We start from the raw sequence: 24,272 nt of genomic DNA on the forward strand, positions 1-24,272 counted from the left end.
GGTTTTTCCCTCTATAATCTCCCTTTGGCCACGTCTTCCTAGTATTTTGGCTCTGAGTTTTTACATGGAAAAACCTGATGGATTTTCCATTTTTGCGATGTTTTCACATCTCATGCTGGAATTCAACGATCCATCAGTGCAACGTCGAAGCTCAATTGCATTTAAGCAAGTACGCATTTCTAAACTTGCTTTAATTCATTTTTTTCATTTAATATTTTTTACTGCTGTCTGCTTTAAAAACCATTCATTCTGATTAATTTCTGTTTAGAGGCATTTCATACTTTGATTGCAGAGAGGCTGATCAGAAAGCTGCAAGAACAGGTCTGCTCTGCATTAGGGCATCCTTAGAATAAAGATTGTGCTTCAAGCTGTGCCCGTTTCAGCTTTCTTTAGAAAAAAGCCTCAGAAAGAGGCTTTAACCTCTTAGTTGGGCAGGAATCATTTTCCTCCAATGGACACTGCTCAGATAAGGAACAATATTCAACTAGGTTTTTAGGAAATGTGGTTTTAAGTACATATATATATATTATCAGGCTTTACATGGTTTTGTATGTATATACACGTGACCGATATAAATGCACTTAACAGACATATGAGTGATCTAATAATCAAATGCATTCCAAATTGTGTTCAATATCTATTTTTTTTTTGTCTTTACACACAGTTGAATCTCATTCAGCCTTCTCACAAAGTGTGTGTGCAACCCGTGCAACCGGCCCTTTGTGCGCCCTGGCACCATGTGTTCCGGCCCCGTGTGCATCCCTTGGCACCGCGTGCAACCCATGGCAACCGGCTGTGCACGTCATGCCACTATGTGGGCATCGGCTGTGTTTACCGTGCACCTGAGATGCGTAACTCTGTATTATCTGCGCTGTGTAGCGCGGTGTGTATGCTGTGGAGCTGCTAGGGAGGGCAGCTTTGTGTGTCCTCTGTGTGTTGCAGTGAGTGCAGTGTGGGGTGTCAGTGGCGGCATGTGTCATCTGTGCATGTCTTTCTGACTTGGCGTGGCTCGGTCGCCCGGGACACTGTGTTGCCTGTAATGTTGACTCTGAAGCAATAATCACTCTATTACATGTTTTACTTCATATTCACAGTGAAGCCAGGGTGCACACAACCTGCTGCAGCTATTGTGTGTGAAGTAAACAAAATACTTTCAGAAATGTCATTTTGAACATCTTTGAACATGTGTTAAAGGAGCACAGGGCAGGATCTAGAAATCAGACACCATAGTGACACCACGGTGGTTAGTGTATCAACCAGAGCACAGCTGATACTCTGACGAGAGGATGGATACCGGCCAAACAATGACAGGACCCAACGACACTGTACGGGTCAGGTTTGGACAGATATTTAGAACTGGTGGTCGGGTTCAGTCACATAGTGTCGTTTGCGCGCAGGGATTTTTCTTTCCTGCTGCAGCTGCTGTAGCCCTGAAGAATCCAGTTCTAACTGTAACAGTGAGAGCAGTGATCCGCGGGGCAGGGAGAATGGAGCAGAGGATAATTATAAAGTAATACACTGTTTAAACATTCCTTTTTCTGCACAATAACATGAATTATCATTATCTTTGATACATGGATTATTTAAATAGATCTGATGAGTCTCTTGTGTGCACTGCGCCCCTGTTTGTTTCACTTTTTTCTTGTTACCCATGCGCTGATCTAATGTTGACATTAATAGTCAATCAGTGCTTACCACTAAAACAAACGTCATTTCTTTGAAAAAAAGAAATGTGGTTTTCACTGTTGGGTCGGACTCGGCTGAGAAAATGCGGCCCGATCCGCACTCCAACTGTAACATGGTTATTTATTTACTAGCCGTTCATGTGACTGTTTACTGCAAGACCTGTGCACATGCCTCTGCATTCATCTGTGGAACAAAACAGTAGTTTGGTCTACTGTGCTTGTCTTCTTTCCGTCTCCAAGCCTTCTTCTTCTCATTCTTCTTTATTTCCGGTATTGGGCCGCCTCTCCCAGCCGTCAAGGACGCGCACCAGCATCATTTGACGTCACCATCAGCGCCATTTGACTTCACGTCTGCAGAACTGCGTGGGGAAATTTGTGCCCAGGACAGCAGTACAAAATGTACCACACAATCTGTTCAACGCAATAGGGAGAAATTTTTGTGAGCTCATTCTCTTTCATCACCAATTAGCATTAAATGATTTAAAAGTTTTTTTTTTTTGGCTTCATTTGGTAAAAAAAATCATAATCACCTTTGAGCATTATGTAATTCAAAGCGTTCTGAGAGTACAATGTAATTTTGCAGCTTCTTTTAACTCTGTATATGAAGTTTAGTAATCCAGGAGCATGTTGCAACTTTTCAGCTAATAAGATGATCTTTTTACAATTAGAAAAATTTATATAAACATCAATATAGAAGCACAAGTTTGTTGAATGCTTGACTGTGTGTGTAAAGAAGTGGATGGTGGATTAAGGAAGACACGTAAAATGCTATACTACTACTACTACTACTACTACTACTAATAATAATAATAATCGCAAAATGACGCTCTGATTGCTCACAAAGCGATCCTTGAAAGTGAAGTACGTACCGGTACGTCAATCGCCAACCCCACAGCCTCCCTCCTCTGCCCGATATGACCCCCCTCGCGACACAAACACATGAACCCACGCGTGTGAGCGCACACACACCGCAACAATCAGTCTGGAGTGTATGTGTGTGTGCGTGTGTGTGGATGCTAATGATGCCTGGACTGAAAGTGTTTAAAAGAGGACGTTTGACCACCTGTAGTAGAGCAGCGCACAGACCTTTGACTTGGTGAACAACATGTGTCTGACTCACATTAGACAGATGACAAAAAATTAAAAACTAACTCAAAAAATGTGTAAATGATACATGTCAGCAGCAGCTCAGAGGTTCATGTGTGAATGTATTGTATTATTTTGGTAGTGTGCCTCATAAATCCTTAGAATTTAAAGCATCAACTATGTAGAAACGTACGTACGCCACCTCAGGACTTGACGTGAAAGACGGCACATATCCACGGCCACTCCATTTTCTGAACATCAAGATTTTGCTGTGGGTTTTGACGTTCACACTTTTTTGGGCGTGCGTACCTTTTGTACATGAGGCCCCAGAGCTGTTTTGTTCTACTCCACATACATATGCGAGTCATTATTTTCTTCAGTGAACACAATAAAGAGTCAGGACAGAAACAGACTCTCCAATACACATCTTGGACAGTGACTCAGGATTGTGAGGACAGAACACAAGCCAAACATCATAAACATTGCCTCATCCTGTCGCTCTTACTTCTCTCACTGATTGGTGAGTAAACATCCATTAATTTTTGCCTATTTGTATCAATCAAAACGAATAAATTGATGAAATGAGAGAACATTACTTCAAAACTGTTAAAATGGCATACAACAAAGTAAACAATTTGAATAATGAAAAAAAATAAATAAATAAAACCAAATTACGTTGTTTACCACAAGAAAAGAAAATATTTCTTGTTTACAGCCTGATATTATTTGGTACACACATATATTAAACATGCCTGCCTAACTAATTATTTTGTGGTCTTATGTTTTCTAATTTATTTTAAAAGGGACAAACTAACAATTTCTCTCTCTCTCTCTCTCTCTGTGTGTGTGCGCGCGTGTGTGTGTGTGTGTGTGTGTGTGTGTGTGTGTGTGTGTGTGTGTGTGTGCGTGCGTGCGTGCGTGTGTGTGTGTGTGTGTTTGTGTGTGTGTGCGTGCATGTGTGTGTGTGTGTGTACTGGCTCTGATGTCCTTCAGTCTGACTGTTTTCACACAGTCTCACTTGGCTCTTCTTTAGATGAATGTGGTTGTAGAAATCCTGCTGACAGCTGTCTGTGTGGAAAGCTGAAAGCCTTTTGGACATTTTGCTGAGGGGTACACTGTTTAACAATCAGCATCAATGTTACTGATATTGGTACGCAGAAATGTTCCAGAAAAGTTATCAGTTATCTTTGCCTGAGGATATTCTTGTTTTCCTCTTGTGCACCACTTGCTGTAGTGCTGTTTTTTGTTGTTGATCAAACTGGTGATATCATGTTGATCAAAATATTCTCCAGGGGCATTTAAATACATTAATCATTGATACTAACTTTACTGACTTACTGACTCTTTCAAGTGTGTGTTTTTTCTCTTGTCTGTCCATTAAAACAGGCTATGACTACTACTATATCTGCTACTACTAATCATTACAATAATACTACTTCTAATAATAGCAACACCTGCACATAAATCAATGTTTACTGGTCCAATGAAAAAAAAACAGACAAGTTGGCCCTCGACTTGGCCCTCGGTGAAAACTAATTGGGGAACCCTGGTCTAAAGGCAGAAATATAAAATATTTTTTTCTTTGCGTTTGTTTGATTGTTATTCAATCATTGATAAGAATGACTGTATATTGTTAAAATAGGCTACAAAGTTTCATTTTTTTTACATTTTTGGTTGGTGTTGTACCTTTTTTTTTGATGAAAAGATGTACCTCGGCTTAAAAGAAAGTTTGTAAAACACTGTTTTATACTAAGGAAAAGAGTATTTGAGAATCGGTTTTCCGTCATGGGAGGAGATGGCCAAAGACAGGGCAACCTGGAGACATCTTGTCTTTGAATGTCCAGCATTATGTAATGATGACCTCCACTATGCTGCTCATGGAAAGGGCAGACACAGAGAGGGGAGAACATCAAGTAAACACGCCCAATCCATCACCACTTCATTTCGCTATCCACACTGCACCAAAATAATTGGGACCAGAATTGGTTTCCATGTCCCCCTGAAGGCTCACAAGGGCCGACAAGGGGGGAAGTCATGCAGTTGTATACGAATTGGAGTGACCGTGTGTGTGTGTGTGTGTGTGTGTGTGTGTGTGTGTGTACACTTGTGTTTTGACTGCTTTATTGCTGTTCCAGGTGACAGAGCATGAGAACAGCAGTTTCAGGGGTGCTGTTTTCAAGCACCACTGAAGCCACAAATTTGAATATTATTTTTTTTATCCAAGAGTAGTTTGGTTTTATGCATAGGGCCCCGCTATCTTTACTCTACGTGTCACACACACACACACACACATACACAAACATAAAATAAGTGGAATAAAACTCCTGAAGAGATTTATTTCTATAGTTTTATAATTTTGTGTCGTCATTATTATGATTATAATTGTTAACAAAAAATTTACATTTTAAAACCCTATATTTATTTGTTAGTTTTCCAATTTCTCTCTCCTATTTTTGTTGGAAAACCACTTTTTGTATTAGTATTTGGAATTTTGAGTTTAAGAAAAATGTGAGTGGCAGAATGTATTACTTTAAGTTGTTGTTATTTTCATGTGAATGAAGAATTAAAAGATACACTTTTTCAGTAAGCTAGGCTTGTTTTCAACATAAATCTTAAATTCTGTTGGTTGAAGAAGGACACCATGACAGGAGGACTGGAATTGAACTGGAAAAACTAATCGTTATATTCATCGATGCATCGAAAAAAATAATCGCGAGATGAATTGTTTAAAAAATAATCCTTTATCCCAGCCCTAGTTCCAACCCAAAGCTTGTTTTCATGTTCTTTGCCTTTTACTTCAAGTTCATTGTTGTAGTCTGTGTAGATGTCACAGAAATAAATCAGCAGAACAAATTGTTTTTGTACTGCCTTTGAAAGAAACAATATAAGTGCAACCACTTGACCAGATACGTTTAGCAAAAGATGGGATGGATATCAAATGCATCACTGTTGTGGTTCTGTTGTTCAATTTAAAGCTACTGTAGACACACTTATTGTCTGTATCAAATCCCATTAGCTCTTGGCTAATTAACTTTAACGTACATTCAGTAGTTTCTAAATCCATTAAAACAGCAGTGTTGCAAATGGGTTCGAACTTACTTGTTGCTTGACTTAATTACAGATTATCTCCATTTCAAGCATTTGAATTGAAAATAGTTTTAAAGCGAAGTTGTCCATCCAGAATAATTAAAAAGTTTTCACTGAGTATAACAGGTGCAGTACTTGGTGTGTCCTTCAGGCGTAAAGTACTTAACAATCCGTCAGAACACATTAACAAATTGTGTTACCCTGATAGCAAAATACATTTAAAAACACTTCATCTATGGTTGAAAAGATGTAGAAGAAAACAAAAAACTTGCTATATCTATTTCACAAAGGCCCTTATCTATCCCTCTGGGGCGGCTTCTTCTGGTCTCATCAGGCTCTAGACTCAATGATCCTATCACGTCAGAGGGAGATTAAACAAGGAGTGTCACAATGACACAGTGGCTTTGATAATGAGACAAAAGAAGCTGTTTCAATTGTAGCTCATTCTCCAGAGAAATCTGGCAAAAACGAAATCCTTCCAATAATTCATTAGTGTCTCTGTTCATTCATTTTGACATTTAGATCTATCTTTCTTTAAGCTCCTGGTCCCGAACCTCAAAAGCTGTTTAATATGTTGCTATCAAGATACGATAGAGCTGAGTCACCTCTGCTAAGATATTTTAACTGGGTCATTGGTGAGGATGCATAGTGTACTTCAAAACTTTGATCATGTTGTAATTTAAGATACATAAAAAAAGAATAATGCCATGGTAATCTTGTCGCTGCTAATACTATATATACTTATACCCACACACACACACACACACACACACACACACACCTATGTATACCAAGATGCACCTGTGGATAACAAGGTGCAAGAACAAATTCCATCATTCACAGATAAAATAAAAATAATAAAGCAACAAACTGTGAAAGTGGACGAGGAGAAATCCAGGACATTACACTTTGTCTAAGCGCTCCTTTAACAGTGATGGATGGCAATCGGAAAATAGGGTGCACCTGTGAGAGAACAGAGAGAGAATAAGAGGATATCTCCATGCTTTCTACACTCACACATGGACAGACAGAAAGACAGGGGGTGCCATACACAACCCGTAAATAGACACAGGCAAAAGCCACAATAAATCAGGCACTAAAATAAAACGTCATCAGAAAAAAAACAGAACCCTCACTGTAAAAAAAATTCACGGCCAAACAAATAACCATAACAATAATGAGAGATTTACCACAGAGCGCCACTGAAGTTGTATTAAGGTCCTGCAATGTATCGCCAACAGCTCTTTGGTGGTAGCCATTTAAGTCTGGCATCACATATACTAAACGTCCATTTTGCAGCTATTGATATTCAACACAATTACATATGTATGTCAGCAATGAACTTGGAGCTGTCATTTTGATGCATAAAAGGCTTTTAGCATCCTAAACAAATACATTGTGTTGCTAAACTATTCAGTCATGTTTCACTGAGTGACACTGCTTGTTCTACAGACCTGCTGGTGTCATGCTGATTAATAGGCACCCTGAATGTAACTAAACAACAACCTCACAGGCTTTTCTGTGCTATTCTCAGTGAGTCAGTTGTCACATGTGTCTCAGACATCCCTTTGTCAGGGCTTATTTCCTCTCCAGTTCAACCTCAACACCACAAAGCCTGCTTCCTGCAGCTGCAGGGCCTGTTATCCACTTGCCTTTGGCTTCCCTGTGGCCGCGTTCGGCCTTACATTAATTCAAACAGCAGCTATAGCTTATAGCTAATTATCACGCTGTGTGGCATGCAGACTCTCTGTTACTAATTGAATTAGACCCCATGCTGGAAGTGACAGAGACATGACCAGTTCAACCCCCAAGCAAGCCATGTGATTAGTGGGTTCAAAGAAGAGAGGTTGACTCAGGACGAAACGCTGGTGGGTATGGCTGAATATCTTTGAGTCAGCGTTTGCATCAGATTCACTTGGACCACGGGAAGTGTGTCAATTTTTATTTTGTGATACATTATTGAGCGTCAAGTACTGGAGACAAGCTCAAATTCAACTTTTCTATGTGAGTTCCAGAACTGAAAAAGGTCATTTTTGTGCTTCTTTTCCATCTGCCTTTTATCCTTTGCGGTATTTATTTGTATTTTTTATTTAACCTCATGTTTTTAGTATTTTATAAGAAATCTGTAAAATCTCTGCACAATTGACGTTGAATCCTCTTAGAGCTTGAATTCTTTGCCCGTACCCAACCCGGATCGTTATACTACGGGTTCGGACGCTGCACTGTAAATAAATGGTCAGGTGATGTGTTTCGATTAGCGTGTGAAAGATGCATGTGGCGTCTGTAGCGGCACATGAAGCTGCTTGTCATGTTTAAGTTGTATGCAGAACAAGGTACTAGTAAATAAAGCTGATATCAAATCAACTCATAACGGATCATTCTACACGTGCGCATGGATGCGTTGGTTGAAACGGGTTCAGGCTTAAAGAGACATCAGCTTCATTTGGGTCGGACGGGTTCGGGTTGTGTTCTGTCAGGGTCGGGTCATCTTTTTAAAGCTCTAGTTGGTATTACTCCTATAAAATACTTGTTAAAATCTGCTGCTTTCAGCATTAAATTTAACATAATATGTGGACTATTATTAAACTATTCTGTAAACTTTAACCTAAAACCTATCAAAAATACTTATTTTATAGGAAAAAGCAAAAACAAAATGTGCTTTTTATAGAAAAAGTGAGAAAACTAAACTTTTGATGCAGCTATAAAAATTTATGAATCAATTATTATCCCAAATGTCATGTTTTTTACTATTTACAGTGGGTACGGAAAGTATTGAGTATGACCATGTTATATTTCATTTTTTTTTTTCTTAATAAATGAATAAAGATTTCTACATTTCTGTTTTTTCTGTCAAGATGGGGTGCTGAGTGTACATTAATGAGAAATAAAATGAGCTTTTTTGATTTTAGCAAGTGGCTGCAATGAAAGAGTGAAAATTTAAAGGGGTCTGAATACTTTCCGCACCCACTATATACCTAATTTATTTTTAATGTTTTCTGATGTATTTTTCAATAATACATTGAATATATAAAGGTCAGGCACCTATAGTGTGATGATACATAGTGTGATGTGATGTTTAGTAAACACAGTTGGATACATGCTTATTGGAGTGAATGAAGAGCCTAAGTTAAAAATGGCCGTGCTTTTACTGGGAAAGGGATTCATTTATGACAGGATGTACAATTAGTGCATTAAGCTTCTCACATTTGATGGTATAAAATTAGACGAGAAGTTAATTTAGTAAATGTGTGAATAATCATGTAATCCTAATTTATTCTGTGTTTTATGCCACTCAAGGAGCTAAATGGCTACCAAGTTGCAGTTTTGCTTGTTGTGATTTCCGTGTTAATGCTAGATTGAGACATTTACTGGAATACCTCTAACTTTATCACATGTTTTCAATGACACTTGCGTTTACATAAACCCAAAACGTAATATTTTATTCCCACAGGTATTTTTTTTTGTTTGTTTTGTTATCGGTGGTGCTGCAGACATTTGTGCAACTTGTTTCACCCAAACCTTTTTGGCTAATCCAGATGCTGCCTTGCATTATTCAGCAGCCTCAGGCTCACAGGTCAGCTTTTCCTGTGATAACTTTTGGATGACTCTTTTCATGCATCACTGAAGCACTGCACACTGCTGCTGTCTTCTTACTCTTGGTCCTGTGCAGCCTTATAAGACTTTCAGTTGACTTTTGGTTTTTTCAGATAAAAACTTTTATACCCATGTTTCTGTAGTGTTGTGCGTCTGTCTTTAGTCAAGACAGAAAACAGAACGTTTCTGAATTTCTGTTCCTTATTGCTGCCACAAAGACATTGTGTCACATGTTTGCCAGGTTTGGATCCTGACAAGAAACATATTTTACCTTTGTAAGACCATAAAGCTTTCCCCATTATTGACTGTGACTAATTTATTTCATATCTGACTAAAACGTATTTAAAGCTGCTAGACAATGCTGTATATGTATTTCTTTTTTTCCTTTTTCTTTCTTTTTTTTTTTTATCAGATAAAGACATAGTGTAGGCCGCATAAATCAATAAAATGAAGTTGATTTGTTGGATGAAAAAAAGATGTAAAAAGGTTGAAATTGCTGTTCAAAAATGTGTTATGATTTCCACTGTAAAAACTCTGTTATTGACATTGAAAAGTTTCCTTTTCAAGTTTCTTCAGTACAGTGATTCACTTGACAAGATTTTTGTTCTAGTTTGTTCCTGGCTTTCTCCGTGATATCACCTCACTCTGTAAGACATAAAATTTTGGCCGAATTGGGATAATTTCATGTAAACCCCAAAATAAATATCCACCATTGTTTTGCTGCAACTTTGAGTTTGGAAAACACCAGAAATGTGTTTGGAAGTCACTTTGGCAGTGTTTTGAGTGGCAAACACAATTAAAAATACTTCTATCAATCAATCAATCAATCAATCTTTATTTGTATAGCGCCAAATCATAACCAATGGTATCTCAAGGCACTTTACAGTAGAGCAGTCTTAAGGACGGACTCTTCATTTTATGGATACACACATATGCATATATACGTATATACACATACATATGTATCCCACACCCAACATGAATTCATCATGGCGGCAAGGAAAACCTTCTGTTAAGCAGCAGGAACCTTGTGTGGATCCCATTCCTATGATGAACAGCCATCCACGTTATGCTGTGTTGGGTGTGTGCAGAGGAAAGGGTGGAGACAGAGTTGTTGAGACTCTGTAACTCCACACTGAGGATCCCACGGACCTGCAAGACAAAAGCCAGAAGGAGTACAGGAGCAAACACACAAGGGAGTAAGCAGACATAGAGGGAGTGTTTGAAAGAGGAATGGGACCCTCTCCGGTCCCTCTCTAACCTAAATGACCTCTCTCTTAACGCCCTCTCCAACCTCTCTCCAACCGAGCATGCCAGACCCCCCCCCCGGCAGTCTATGCCTATTGCATCTTAATTATGAGCTATGAGCTGGTTCCTAACTAAAAGCTTTATCAAAGAGGAATGTTTTGAGCCTAACCTTAAAGGTAGAGAGGGTGTCTGCCCCCCGAACCGTGGTTGGTAGATGGTTCCAGAGAAGTGGGGCCTGATAACTGAAAGCTCTTCCTCCTATACTACTTTTAGAGATGAATGGAACAACGAGTAGTCCAGCATTTTGAGAGCGTAGTGTTCTGGGGGGATTGTATGGCACTACAAGCTCCTTGAGATAGACTGGTGCCTGTCCATTTAGGGCTTTATAAGTGAGAAGAAGAATCTTGAATTCTATTCTATATTTTATGGGAAGCCAATGCAGAGAGGCTAATACAGGAGTAATGTGATCTCTTCTCCTAGTTTTAGTCAGTACACGTGCTGCAGCATTTTGAACCAGCTGAAGTGTCTTAAGCGACTTGCTCGGGCATCCTGCTAAAAGAGAATTACAATAATCCAGTCTAGAGGTAACAAAAGCATGGACTAGTTTTTCGGCGTCGCCCTGAGACAGGATAGATCTGATTTTAGCAATGTTACGGAGATCTATGCATCCATTTACGGGACTCCACATCCCACAATGCAATGCGCAAAAGTTTTCCAACAATGTCAATAAGCGAGCGTTTACTGTGGAGATCAAAACACTTTTGAGCATCACTTTCAACCTTTAACATCTTGTTTTCAAGCAAATTATATTTTATTGACTGGAAACGGTCAAAAGATAAAGCAAACATTGATAAAGATTATACTGATGAAATGTGACTCATTATTTGTAATTAAACTCCATTAAACCAGTTGTGAAACCAGGGATATCTTACAATGAGAGATGTCACAAACACAATCCTTTCCCATGTTTACTGGTGCCATTTAAGTTGGTGTGAGCTCCATGCAGGAGAGCAGCACCTGTTAGTTAACGCTCCATATGAAAAGAATTATTTCAGATTTGCCTACAGTGGCTTATGTCTGCCAGAGCGACCTGAAGAAACTGGGCCATCCCGACTCCTGACTGACTTCTTTTTCTAGTTCTCAGCCCCTTTTCCTGTCCCTTTTTCTGAACTTTGTCGTGTGATTTGAATTGTCAGTTGATCCGTTGTGGCCTCGCTGATCTTCAAACAGAGTTGCCATTTCCCTTCGGTATTGTGTGACAGTGATGTAGGTCTTTTGCTTTGTCACAACTTGAACAGCTATGAAATGTCACATCTCAATTATTTATCCATCATTGTTGGATGTTGTACACTGCTGTACAACAATTCTCTAATTCAGCACAAAACGTAATATCATAGCTACATCCATGATGTGTCTAGTAACATGGTTTGGCAACATTTGGATTTCTGCATAACTCTACATAAATCTATTTGCAATATGGATAGAATAAAATTAACTAAAAAGGGGAATTGCCCAAAATATGATTCATGCATTTGTGTTATCGGACTGTAGAGGAAACACTTTCTTTGCTGCATGTATGTTGTGTCTTTAAGCTTCTGAATCAGATTTTGGAGAAAATCTTACTGAGGAGAACATTCATGCATTAACCAGAAAAGCTGAAAAATCAAACCCCAGTCTTCCCGTGGAGATGCAGCACTGCTTCGTAACCTCACAGAATTAACATTGTATCATCCATTTGGGTGAAGGAGGCAAAATCTAATCAAATCCCAAAAGCTTCAGATACAAAGCATTGCGTTGTATTTTCAACATGCTGTGCACTAAAGTGAGCATTTCTCCTCACTGTTTTTTTAATCTGTGACTTCCTTTTTACTATGCTCAAATTATGTGATGTTGTTTGGTGGCAGTCACACAGACACTGCATGAAATCCGGTGCCATTTTCCAATCTCCTTGGGCTAATGTGTGGAGCTGGCCTTTGCTGTCTCTGGACTATATTTATGTTTTGAACACCAGAGTCTTATACCATCATGTGAAATTTCATTATCAGCGGTCTCCATTTGTTTGACTTAATTCAGGCCTGTAGAAGGTAATGCTGAAACATGCAGTATATTTACGCTCTGCCACTGCAAACAAGGGCATCAGTGATAAACTGGTGTAGCATTTCTTTCAACCCCCTTTAAGTAAAAGCTGAGTCCATATCCTTGGGTTGTTTGTATCATGCACCTCACCTGTAATAAACTGTTGAGAGAATAACACAAATGCCATCCTAAGGGACTTGACATTTTGAAGAATTTCAGCGACCAAAATGTCACAGGTTTCAACCCCTCAGACACATACATCAGCCTTTACCTTTTGTGGCTATTGCAGCAGACAGCTCACAGATGCACACGATCACACATCACCCCACTAAAACTTTCACTTTTTCTCCTTTTCACCAAGCCAGATCTACTTAACCACTCAATGACTCTATATTTTATTTCCTCACACTGGTAGGGCTGACACTGGAGTCCAGAGGGTGCTTCAGGTGGATCTCCAAATGGAAAGCTTCCCAGAGCTGATGGGCAGCCGCTGGATGGCCTGGCAGGTGGAATACCCAGCAAGTCAGGCTGCCACACCAGAAGCTGAGACAGAGATCCACCTGGCACAGGAGGACCTGGCAGGCATTGTGCCCCTGGCAATGGTGAGCGTTGTAGCACCCAAGTAGAATTTCTGTATGTGAAATTGTGTATTGGTATTATGATGAATGTGATTTCCCAGTTTACGCTCTGTTTCAATGTTTCTGTGATCTTCTAAAGAGGTAAAAACTTAGGAAACTGCTGTTTTTGAAATGATGTTGAACACCTGGCTGTAGGAGATGGATGAATGTGTTTAGGAGATTTGCTGCTCTTCCCTTATTCAAACTATCAGATGCCAAGTCTTTCAGTTACTGTCTATTTACTGGTAAGAAAAAAAAAGTAAACATGGTCAGGAAAATGGCCTGTTGTGCTTAGCTCGAGCTGTCAGCCACTCGTAGTCGCAATCTTGGCAGAGGCAGAAGAAAAAAAATGTATTTGCCTCTGCCCTTAAATACGGAATTCAGTTTAGGTTGAAGTCTCTTTCTCCTAAAGTGATAACAAGGCAGACTGTGTCCAATTTTTTCTTGCACATAGATAACGATAGCACGAGAAAGACCAGCCTGTACCTTTATTTTGTTTACTAGTACATTGCCCGTCTGAAGTATGTATTCATATAACAGGGGCTTAAGTAGAGTTGTCAATTATGGCCAAATGAGTATGTTTGAAGGTTGGATGTACAAAGAGGTGTATATACTCTGTACTCTGTAGTGTTATAAAGGGGTATATTTGCGGGTGCAAAGTAAAATAGTGTGTGCAATTTCCCTGGTTTAATTATTTGGGACATGAACATGATAAATGTTTGTTTTTTTTACTCATTTTTATATTTTTTTCATTTGATGTATTTTTCTGTAATGTACAGTATGTTTTTTTGGAGTCATTATGTGTATTTTTGTATCTTTCTCTTGTGTTTTGTGCATTTTTTGTATAATTATTGTTTTTGTTGCCATTGTAGTGTGATTCTGGAGTCATTTTGTGTGTTTTTGTATCTTTTTTGGTGTAGTTATGTGCATTTCTGTTATTTTGTGTATTTTCTAAATAATTGTTTAATTTTGTGCATTCTAAGTCATTTTCATATTTTTGTTGTTTGGTGTATTTTTTGTATGTTTTTTGGATTTTGTGTGTTTGGAGTCTTTTTGTATATTTTTGTGCATTTCTGTTGTCGTTTTGTGTACTTTTTGTATAAATATTGTTTAGTTTTTTGTTTTATTTTACTCATTTAGTATATTTTTATTATAAATACCTTATGTGTGGTGAGGGTGTGTTTTGAGATTGTGAGCTACCTGTCGCTACCTCCATGTCCTTCGTGGGATTTCTCTCACACACATACGCCCGCTCATCAGCACATAATCCATCACAGGTTGTTGAGAGAAAAAAGAGACCTGGAAGTACCACGAAAAATAAACGTTTTGCAACACCAAAGTCGCAACTCTCTCTCTAAACGGCCCTGTGTGCATTCAGCATGTACATCCCGGCACTCTCACACACACGCATCAGCCGTGTGTGTGTGTGTGTGTTTACGTTATCGCTGCCAGCATCTTAACACATAGAATAATATAAGAAGAAACACTTACCCTCGCACAGAACAAACGTTAATCATAGTGGAGCCGTGTTGTGGACCTATTCACGGACAAAAAATTTACATTCCCCTGTCTGAAGAACCAGATAGTATGTGATAGGGTCGGCTATTGGCCACAGTTTATGGAGACGGAGGAGGAAGTGGACTCCAATTTGGGATCACGAGAATAATCTTAAATAACCATGAAATATTAACTTAAATAACTTTGAGCAGTACAAAAACATTTTTAATATTCGTTTTTAAATCTTGGCCTTCTTTTTTAAACCCAAACAAACTATACACAGTGACGTCATGAACTGGTGACCCGGAACCGGAAGTAGGGCGCTCAATACTGCACTCAATACCGAGAGGGAGCCGTAATCTTAAAATTAAAATGAACTTCTTGAACGTTTTGCAACACCAAATTACTCCAAAATAACGGAGGCACACACTTGTGGTATTTGGAAGCCGTTGACAAAGTTTCAGGTTGAACAGACACTGAGATATTCGCTCCACAAACACACAGGCACACATGCACACAACTTTCTTGCTTTTACAGGTAGATGTTAAGACAGGGTTCTACAACCCTATGGCTCGAGCCACATGTTGCTCTTTAGCTCATCTGCTGTGGCTCCTATCACTGGAACTAGAAATCTGCCACTTCCTTTGCACAGACAATTTTTGATCAATCAACCCACCAATATTTCGAATAGGTCATCAAGCTTATTCGTAATGAGACGTGATGTGCGTTTATTGAGAACTCTCTTCCCTAAAAGAGGAGAGAATACATTTTGGCACCATGTCAAAACTCTGAAATGTTGTAGGAATCTGTTGTGGGTCATCCCCTGCCTTTGAGCAAGGCCTTTAACCCTAAGCTCTGACATCTAACCTCTCCCCAACACTGCACGATGGCTGCCAACTGCTCCTCATGGTTGGGTTTAATAGAGATATTGTGTATGCAACCATCCATATGTGGCATTCAAGGGAATTTATTCATTTTAATTCATAAATAAGGGTTTTTAATACAGGAAAGGCTTAATTTCAATTGAAAGAGGAATCCTATCCTATATAAACTAGAATGAAATATTTTTGGGGGTAAAGTGTTGTCCATATTAATCAAAACATTGTCATTCCATGTAAAAACATACCAAATTTACTGAAGTACATTAGTGAAATATAACATGGTTTATTAAATCAACTTTTACTTTGAAATGTATCTAAGTTGATGTGCTGTGTAAAACAATGAAATCCAGAAGTGAAAATACATATTTTCCTCCATCTCTATGTCCAAACAAGCCTTAGATTCCTGAGATTAGTTTGGGCCTGAGGGTTAGTTGGGGGCTGTGTGTATGGCAGGCCCTTTTAACATTTAATAGCTACATTTGACTGTCCAGAATTAACATTATAGGTATCAACAACATAATTATGACTACTCAAAATTCAATTTTGACTAGTCAAAAATACAGTTACAGATATCTGCATTCAGTTTTGACTAGTCACAATGACAGCTAGAGATATCTGTAACTGAGTTTTGACTCGTTAAAACTATGTTTTAATATATCTGTAATTGCATTGTGACTAGTCAAAATTGTGTTTATGACTCATATGACACTGCTATGCGTGGCTTCTCATTGGATACTGTACCAAATGACCTGGAAGAGAAGAGGAAACGTAATTTTAGTGTTAGCAGAAGAAATGGCAGTTGCGGTAATTGATAAGATCTTTAAGAAATGGGTTAGGGTTAGGGAGAAGTTACAATAAAGGTATTTTTGGTGAGCAACCGCTACGTTCGCTTGAGAGTTGTGCAAGAAATCTACGTCGTATTGAACAATTTTTGTCTCACATTTGACCTCCCGCGCACCATTAGCCCCTCCTCCTGCCTGTCATAACAGATATCTGCAATATCAATTTGCCTAGTCGAAACTCTCGTTCAAGATATCTGTAATAACATCTTGACTAGTTACAATTAAAGTTAAAGACATCTTGAATTTGAGATATCTCTAACCACAATTATTTTAAAGCTATCTCTAACTTAATAATTGATATCTGCCACTATATTTTGACTATCCATAACTCCATTTAGTGATATCTCCAAGTGCATTCTGACTCGGCGTAATTCCAGTTCAAGATATCTATAACCTAATTTTGACTAGTTAAAATGTAATTAAAGATATCTACAAATGTCATAAAAGATATCCTCAATGGATGGGAGTTGAAAATATCTTGATTTCGGAATGCACTTGTAGATATCTCTAAATGGAGTTATGGATAGTCATAATTTAGTTGCAGATATCTACATCTCACATTGCACCGATCGATAACTGAATTAAATATATCTATAATGACAAACCCCATACACATCAATGGGGAAAGTGACGTCATTTATCCTAAGAGGAATTACGTTGTACTGTAGATATCTGACACTACAATTGTGGATAGAAAGAATGTCATTGTAGATATCTGAAATGTTCATTTTGACGAGGAAGAATTAAATTGCGGATATCTGTATTACATATCCAGACCAGCTATTAAATGTTAAAAGGGCTTGCCATACTATGTGTCCTCTCACTGAGGAAAAAGGCTGTTATGTGGGTTAACTGCTATCGAGTTTCTCATAAAGAACTCACTCATGCATCTTGGGAGTTTTATTGAGTGTTGCTTTAGATAGAGATGGATATAGTTCAAGTGAATAACTCATTGACATTTGTATAGTGTTGACATAAAGTGTCTCTCCTTACTGTAATTGAGTAGCTTTTTTGTGTACTTCTACTATTTTGAGTACTTTTTTAAAACCTGTAATTTAATTTCACTTAGATAAATTTTGTTTCAAGTAACAGTACTTTGTTACATTTGAAATAGATTCCGTTACAGAGTAAAATAAATCCTGCACTCGGACGGGATTCTGCTACATTTGTGATATTGAACGTACCCTAGAGCTGTTGTTTGTTAGATCAGTGTGTATATGTCTATGGCCTGCTCTGTTGATTCACGTGACATCACTCACATTGCTGCATGGCGACAAAACGAGAGTGCTAAATTCAGACGGAGGGCACAGAACAACACCGTAAAAAGTGGATTTTAAACCTACGTCTGCTGTCGGTAGAAGCAGAGCCTGCTGATGCCCGTGTCTGTAGCGACCACTTGATCAGAGGTATGTTAGCGCCAACTTTGTTTTTGTGGCTGTGTTTATATAACATTACGTTGTCGTTAAATGCTCATTTACTATTATTTACCTTCTTTCTTTCACCCCTGCACACTGTGCACATAAAGCTGAACACCCTAATGCTACGTATTTCACTACATGTCATAAAGTACTATTCAGTAGTAGTATATACAACGCTCTCAAGTCTCACGCATTGTGAGTGAGACACACATTTGAACCTGTTAACACGCTCACACGCCACACCGTGTATATCTCACGCAGAGAAACAGCTTTGAGAGCCGGCTCTTTGACGCTCCTGATTAAGAGCCTCTTTTTCTTTTTTTTTTCTCTCTTAATGCTGGATTTGATTGGTCAATGTGTGTGTGACGTCTCTGCGCTGAGCAAAGGGGGGAGGGGAGGAGTTAAACACAGCAAGAAAATGAACAGGAGGGAGGGAGAATACGGAGTAAGTCATCTCTTTATTTGATTTCTGAATTTTAGGGAATATTGTGTCAGTGAGCTGGTAATTAGTGATATTTGCTAACCGGAGTGAGTTAACTAGCCAGCCAGTTGAATCCTTGCTAATATCAGCAGGTATTCTTACACCTGTTTTTTAACCCTAGATGATGAACTGTATTCACAATAGGGATGAGCGATATGGACTAAAAAAAATATCCTGATCATTTCTGGTATTTATCCCGATAACGATTAACAGCACAATAAATAAAAAAACTATATATAGACAAAACAATTCCCAACTTAAAGTGTAAACAGGTTCATTACAAACACAAATACATTTCAATACATCAACACATTATTAAAATTCAGTGCATGTGGATCACTTTATTAGTGTTATTGTACGAAATTTCTTCTTGCTTCTCTCAACGAGGACAGTCGCACTCTCTGTTTCTCCCTCCCTTCCTTCTTATCTCTCTCCCAGCTGCTGCTTTGTCTGGTCTTGTGAGCCTAACAAGAGCCTCTCTCTGTAACTCATCCAAAACCGGAATAATGGAATTAATTAGTTGGTGTCTCAGTGCTATGGATCAGATTTTTTCGACGAAAAGAACGGGGGGTGGTGAACCCGCATGTCCAAGCGGGACATTTGCGGCTGGATACACCCTCGACCCTTGGAACAAGTGGCGAGTTGTGTGTCTGTCCATCCTTTCCGTGGAAGACGTGGAGGACATCTACATGATTGGAATAATGATAGTAGGAATGCTGCTGATCGGAGCTGGTGGCTTCCTCATCTATCGAAAAGTCCGTACTACGCTGGCGACTGTTTTGGAAAAGCTGCCAGTGATTTCTGAAGGATGTAGCAGGGCTCTGAACACTCAGACTCATGTGTTGATCGATATCAAAAGCAAGCAAGAGCTGCTTTTGGATCGTCTACGCGTTATGGATAACAACTGGGAGAAGTTGGAGACCCGGCTTGGAAGTGGAAACTAGGCCATTCATTGGATTACAGCAGAGAGACCCAGGACAGAAGGCTTTTGAAATTGACATAGCCTGTATCAAATCACATTGCTTATCTCCCTTTCGGCTCCCCAGCCAGCCAAGGCTAAAGCCAAGGTTGTCTCATCTCTTATCACCAGGAAGTTTCTGCAGACGGCGGCTCTTACCCCCACTCCCTTCCCCCGCTCCTTCCCTACATTCCCACCTGGAACTGTTGATGCTGAACTTTTCCACACGTCATCTGGTTGTCAGTAACGCAGCTACAGGTCTTCAACTTCAAATGCCTCGTTGGCCATCTTTCCCCACCTCCCATCTGCAGCTGCATGGAGGTGTGGTTGCAGCGCCCATTGGCAGCACGCCCATGTCCCCAAACAGCTGGAATCCTGCTGTTCTTCCCACCTGACCCCCTCCCCCAGCCAACCTCCCACCCAACCCTTCCCACATGCCTTGTCTCGAGTTGTTTGACTGTGTCATGCTTACATTTATGTTTGCAGAGGCAGTTTTTTTCCTGGTTTCACACTGCTTTCTCTGTTTAGGGAAATCAGTTTCAAACTGGCAGTTTTTTTCCCCTCACCCCTCCTCTCCTCCTGTTGTTGATCCCTTTTTCACCTAAATATGTGGGCGCCGCAAAAGGCTGCTCCGGTGTGTTGATGTGTCTTCTTTCACTGCAACTACCAAGTCAAATTCCTCGTATTGTTCTAAACTGTACCTGGTCAATAAAGCTGATTCTGATTCTGATTTTGATTCTGATAAAGCTGATTCTGATTAATTTATTTCCTCACTTAAAATGAAATGATTTTCTAAAAAAAAAAAAAAAAAAAAAAAAAAGCACATGAAAAGCACAAGTAACTCCATCAGTTTTTACTGTTGCCGAATCTTGTTTCATTCATCTTATGAGTTACATAAAGTTATGTTTAATAAATACCTCCCTGATTTCCTATAATTAAACCAGAACAAGCTGATGATTTAATCATTTCATTCAGTATATTTTGGTGTAATAATCTAAATAGTTACATTAGTCTCATGGAACAAGCTTTATCTTGTGAACACGTGAAATATAATTAAAAAAATTGCATTTCAAAAGCTTGGACGAATGCATAGTGACATTGACATTTTGCTAACATTTATTTCACACAACGTGTGACATGTTAGATTTTATCCTTCCATACAAGTGTTAAATCTGACCAGAAACAAATCGATGGCTCTCTGTGGCTTTATGACAGTAAGACGTGTTCTTTTTCCTTGGCCTATTCCTTATATGGAGTGGTTAGCATTAGCTCTTAGCTCAGTCTGTGTGTCGGTGGGTTAGCTTAGCATAGTTAGCTTTAGTTGAGTTTCCAGTTCATAATCGTTGCTACAGGTTCATCTCTGTCACCGTGTTCGTGGAATTTGGGTGGATCTGATGGAGGAACTTGGATTGGTTCACTTTGTTGGATGATTATCTGGTTTTAACCCAGTAGCGGTCCATGATGCATCGCTGCTGGTCTGCTTCAGGTAGCCGTGACGAGCACCGCCGTCTGTGGGTGTGAGAGCTGGGGGCAGGAGGCGTGGTGCACACGTGAAATATATGTTTTTTGGAGTCATATTGTGTATTTGTGTTGTTGTTTTGCTTGTTTGTTAGTACTGTGGGTTTGCGGAGTCGTTTTTGTGTTTATGTTGTCTTTTTGCGTACTTTTGTTGTCATTTTCTGTAATTTTGTATATTTTCCTGATTAATTTTGTATATTACTGATGTTTTTTTTTTTCTTGTTTTGTATATTTTTGTGTATTACTGTTTTTTTTTGTTTTTTCATTTTTGGAGTAATTTTATGTGTTTATGGAGTATTTTCTGATGCTAAATGAATTGTTTTATTTGTACAAATTTATGTGTCTTTTATCGGATTTTACCCAAACTGCCGCTGCAGTCAAAGTCTCACTCTGAACTGAGTTCAAAACTTGAGAGCCCTGAGTATATATGTATGCAACAAACAAACCTCATCCTTGACTTCCAGGCTAATGTCTAAGTTTTTGTGCCCCCCGAAGTTTTCTTAATGCCCCCCCATTCAATACTGCCTGGCGCCGACTCTGGTCTTCCGTGGGCCTTGTCCTCCAACAGTGCCAGATAAGCCACTGTGCGTCTTTACGCATTGTGTGCGCTTATTTGTAAACCAGCTACAGGTGCTGCAGCCAATTGATCAGCAGTTTTGTGCAATGATCATGTGATTTTAATTACAATTATTAATATAAAACTGTATTTGTAGGCGCGCGCACGTCACCCTGGGGCTTCAGTATCATTTTTCCGCCTTTGGCACATCCCACCTAGAATGTTTTATAGACTTCATATGACATACTGTACGCATTTCTTGCTTTCAGATATGTTTTATTGGATGTATTGACACAAGCACTTACCTCATTGAATTGACATCCTTGACATTTATTTCATTTAATTTCATCCAGGTTAGCCACACCATGTCTTGTTCTCATGCACGTTATTTTGAAATGGTGTTTTTTAATATTAATTAAAAAAAGAACTTAGTTTGATTTTCATATACGTCTTTTTATTTTTTTATTGCATGGGAGTAACTAAGTATCGTGTACTCTGAGTACATTTTAAGTGAGCTACTTTTTACTTTTACTCGAGTAGATTTTTACATCAGTAATTTTACTTCTACTTTAAGTAAAATTTGTTTCAATTTTGGCCACACAGCCCAGACTCTTGTGTCATCGTTGCTCTTTATGTATTGCCAGTAGCTTTGTGCGTGATGCATGTCTGTGGATGACTGCTTCACAATTTACAGCTCGGCTCCCTCATCAGCTTCTTCACAGACAGTTCTATTCTCAGAGTAATTGAGGCTAAGTGTTTAATGTTTCAATGTATTGTTCACGTGTCTTCATTCCCGTCTCTTATCTTGCAGCTGATGTATCAGTCTGCCTTTCCTCAGGGAGAATAGATATATAGCTATTTCACTCCCACAACTTCCTCCAACAAAAGCATCAGCGATGATCTGGGTGATCAAACTTTTTTTTTATGTTTTTATGTTCAAGCCTATCACAAGTTTAAAAAATACACACAATGTTTTATGCTCTTATCGACCACAATTATTCTGACAAATTATGCAAACTCTTCTTCCAAACCATTATTTGTTGAATGAAAATAAATGAAGCAGAATCAATATGATTTAAGAGTTTGTGCCACCATCAACACAACTCATACTTTTCATAAAGTACATCATATACACTAACAAAAAAAGTTTGTTTTTTATGCACTGGTATTATAAACCAAGGAAAGATGCACAGTCGGGAAAGATGCATTACTGGTGGGTTTACCAACACTCTATCAGGAAGTTTCATTCCCGACTGTGGATTGGAGCAGTGAAACTGAGGGGATCTTGTTGGTCTGGTCCGACTGACAGCAGCAAAAAGGTCACAACACGAATGCAAAATGGCCACAACGGAAGTGTTTCCGCAACGGAAGTGTTTCCGCAACAGAAGTGTTTCCGACGGACCGTTATTATGATATGATAACCTAATATGAAAAATATAAGAGTATCCTAATCAACTTTCACTTACTTTCATATGTGTTTCGATGTCTTCTACTTGTTCTTCCCTGTTCTGGCGGGTTAAAAACATCCGCCAGAAACGTGTCCGTCTGTAATACTTTGGAAACACTTCCGTTGCGGAAACCCGGTGGCCGTGAAGTGTCAGGTGAATGCATTTACAGAAACGAACACAAATGCAAAAAGGTCACAACACGAATGCAATATGACATTTTTTTTGTGTACCTTGAACTTATACTTGTAGTCACTGAGAGTTGAGACTTACTTTTGGAAGAAAGGGACAGCTAGCCTAAGCTTTTATTTAGGCAATTTTATTTATGCAAGTTATATATTTTACTGTAAATAAGTTTTTATTTGTTTAGCATGAATAAATGTTACCTTGTGTCTTAAGTTTGCCTTTGTGATTACATCATTGGAATCAGTTTATTTAAAATTATCTTATACAAACGGTATTGTTATGTTGCCATAATTTGCCTTAACACACTATGCATTGTATCAATTTTTGAATCGAGAATCAGTTAAAACGAGAATCGATTTTGAATCGAATCGTGATCCTAAGAAGTGGAATCAAATCGAATTGTGAGACACCCAAAGATTAACATCCCTAGAAGAAACTAGAAAAAAAAAATTAGCCCTATGCTATGTGTTTATCTGGTTAAAAAGTTATTGCCTCCACCAGCTTTAACTTAAATTCATTGGAAATCAATTAACCTACTGATCAATGCTTTGTGTCCTCTCTGTCACTGCTGCCATTGTGCCGATTACTTGGCTGTGTGCCAGCTGGCTCAAACATGTAGCAAGTCTCTGATGATTGTAGATCCTTTTCAGAAAATGTTTCTTCCCTTTCAGAACCAAAATGGATGATGTCATTCATTCAAACAAGGAGACGTGTTCCTTCTTTACGTCACTTCTGCTTTGCACATGCGGGATTGTTCCTCCTAGTGTTGTGTTCAAGACCACACTATTCGAGACCAAGACTTGCCCGAGACCACAATGCACCGAGACCAAGACAAGACCAAGACTTTCGGGAGCCAAGACCGAGTCAAGACCAAGACCGAGACAAGCCGAGACTGAGACCAAGACCATAAACATTTTTTTTTTCAATTTAAAAAAATATATAAATAAATAAAATTATGACAAGGTTCAACAGTTAAATAACATTCTCTCTTTAATTTTAGTTTATTTTAAATACATTTGACGGACAAAAAAGGTGCCTGCAAAAAATTACCTAAAATACTAAAACTACTACTGCTACTGATAAATTCACAATTATTC

The 24,272-nt window shown here is 38.8% G+C and overlaps 1 protein-coding gene across 1 annotated transcript in view; it reads left to right on the forward strand.

Moving 5' to 3' along the window:
• The window catches only part of si:dkeyp-14d3.1 (transmembrane protein 132C), a 261,882-nt gene that overhangs the window by 184,032 nt on the left and 53,578 nt on the right, over positions 1–24,272 (forward strand). The window contains exon 4 of the mRNA XM_028458543.1: positions 13,192–13,378. Coding sequence (XP_028314344.1) covers positions 13,192–13,378 — 187 coding nt within the window. The remainder of the gene's footprint in view (positions 1–13,191; positions 13,379–24,272) is intronic.

The sequence above is a fragment of the Gouania willdenowi genome, chromosome 9, assembly GCF_900634775.1.
Source record: "Gouania willdenowi chromosome 9, fGouWil2.1, whole genome shotgun sequence".
Taxonomy (NCBI): Eukaryota; Metazoa; Chordata; class Actinopteri; order Blenniiformes; family Gobiesocidae; genus Gouania; species Gouania willdenowi.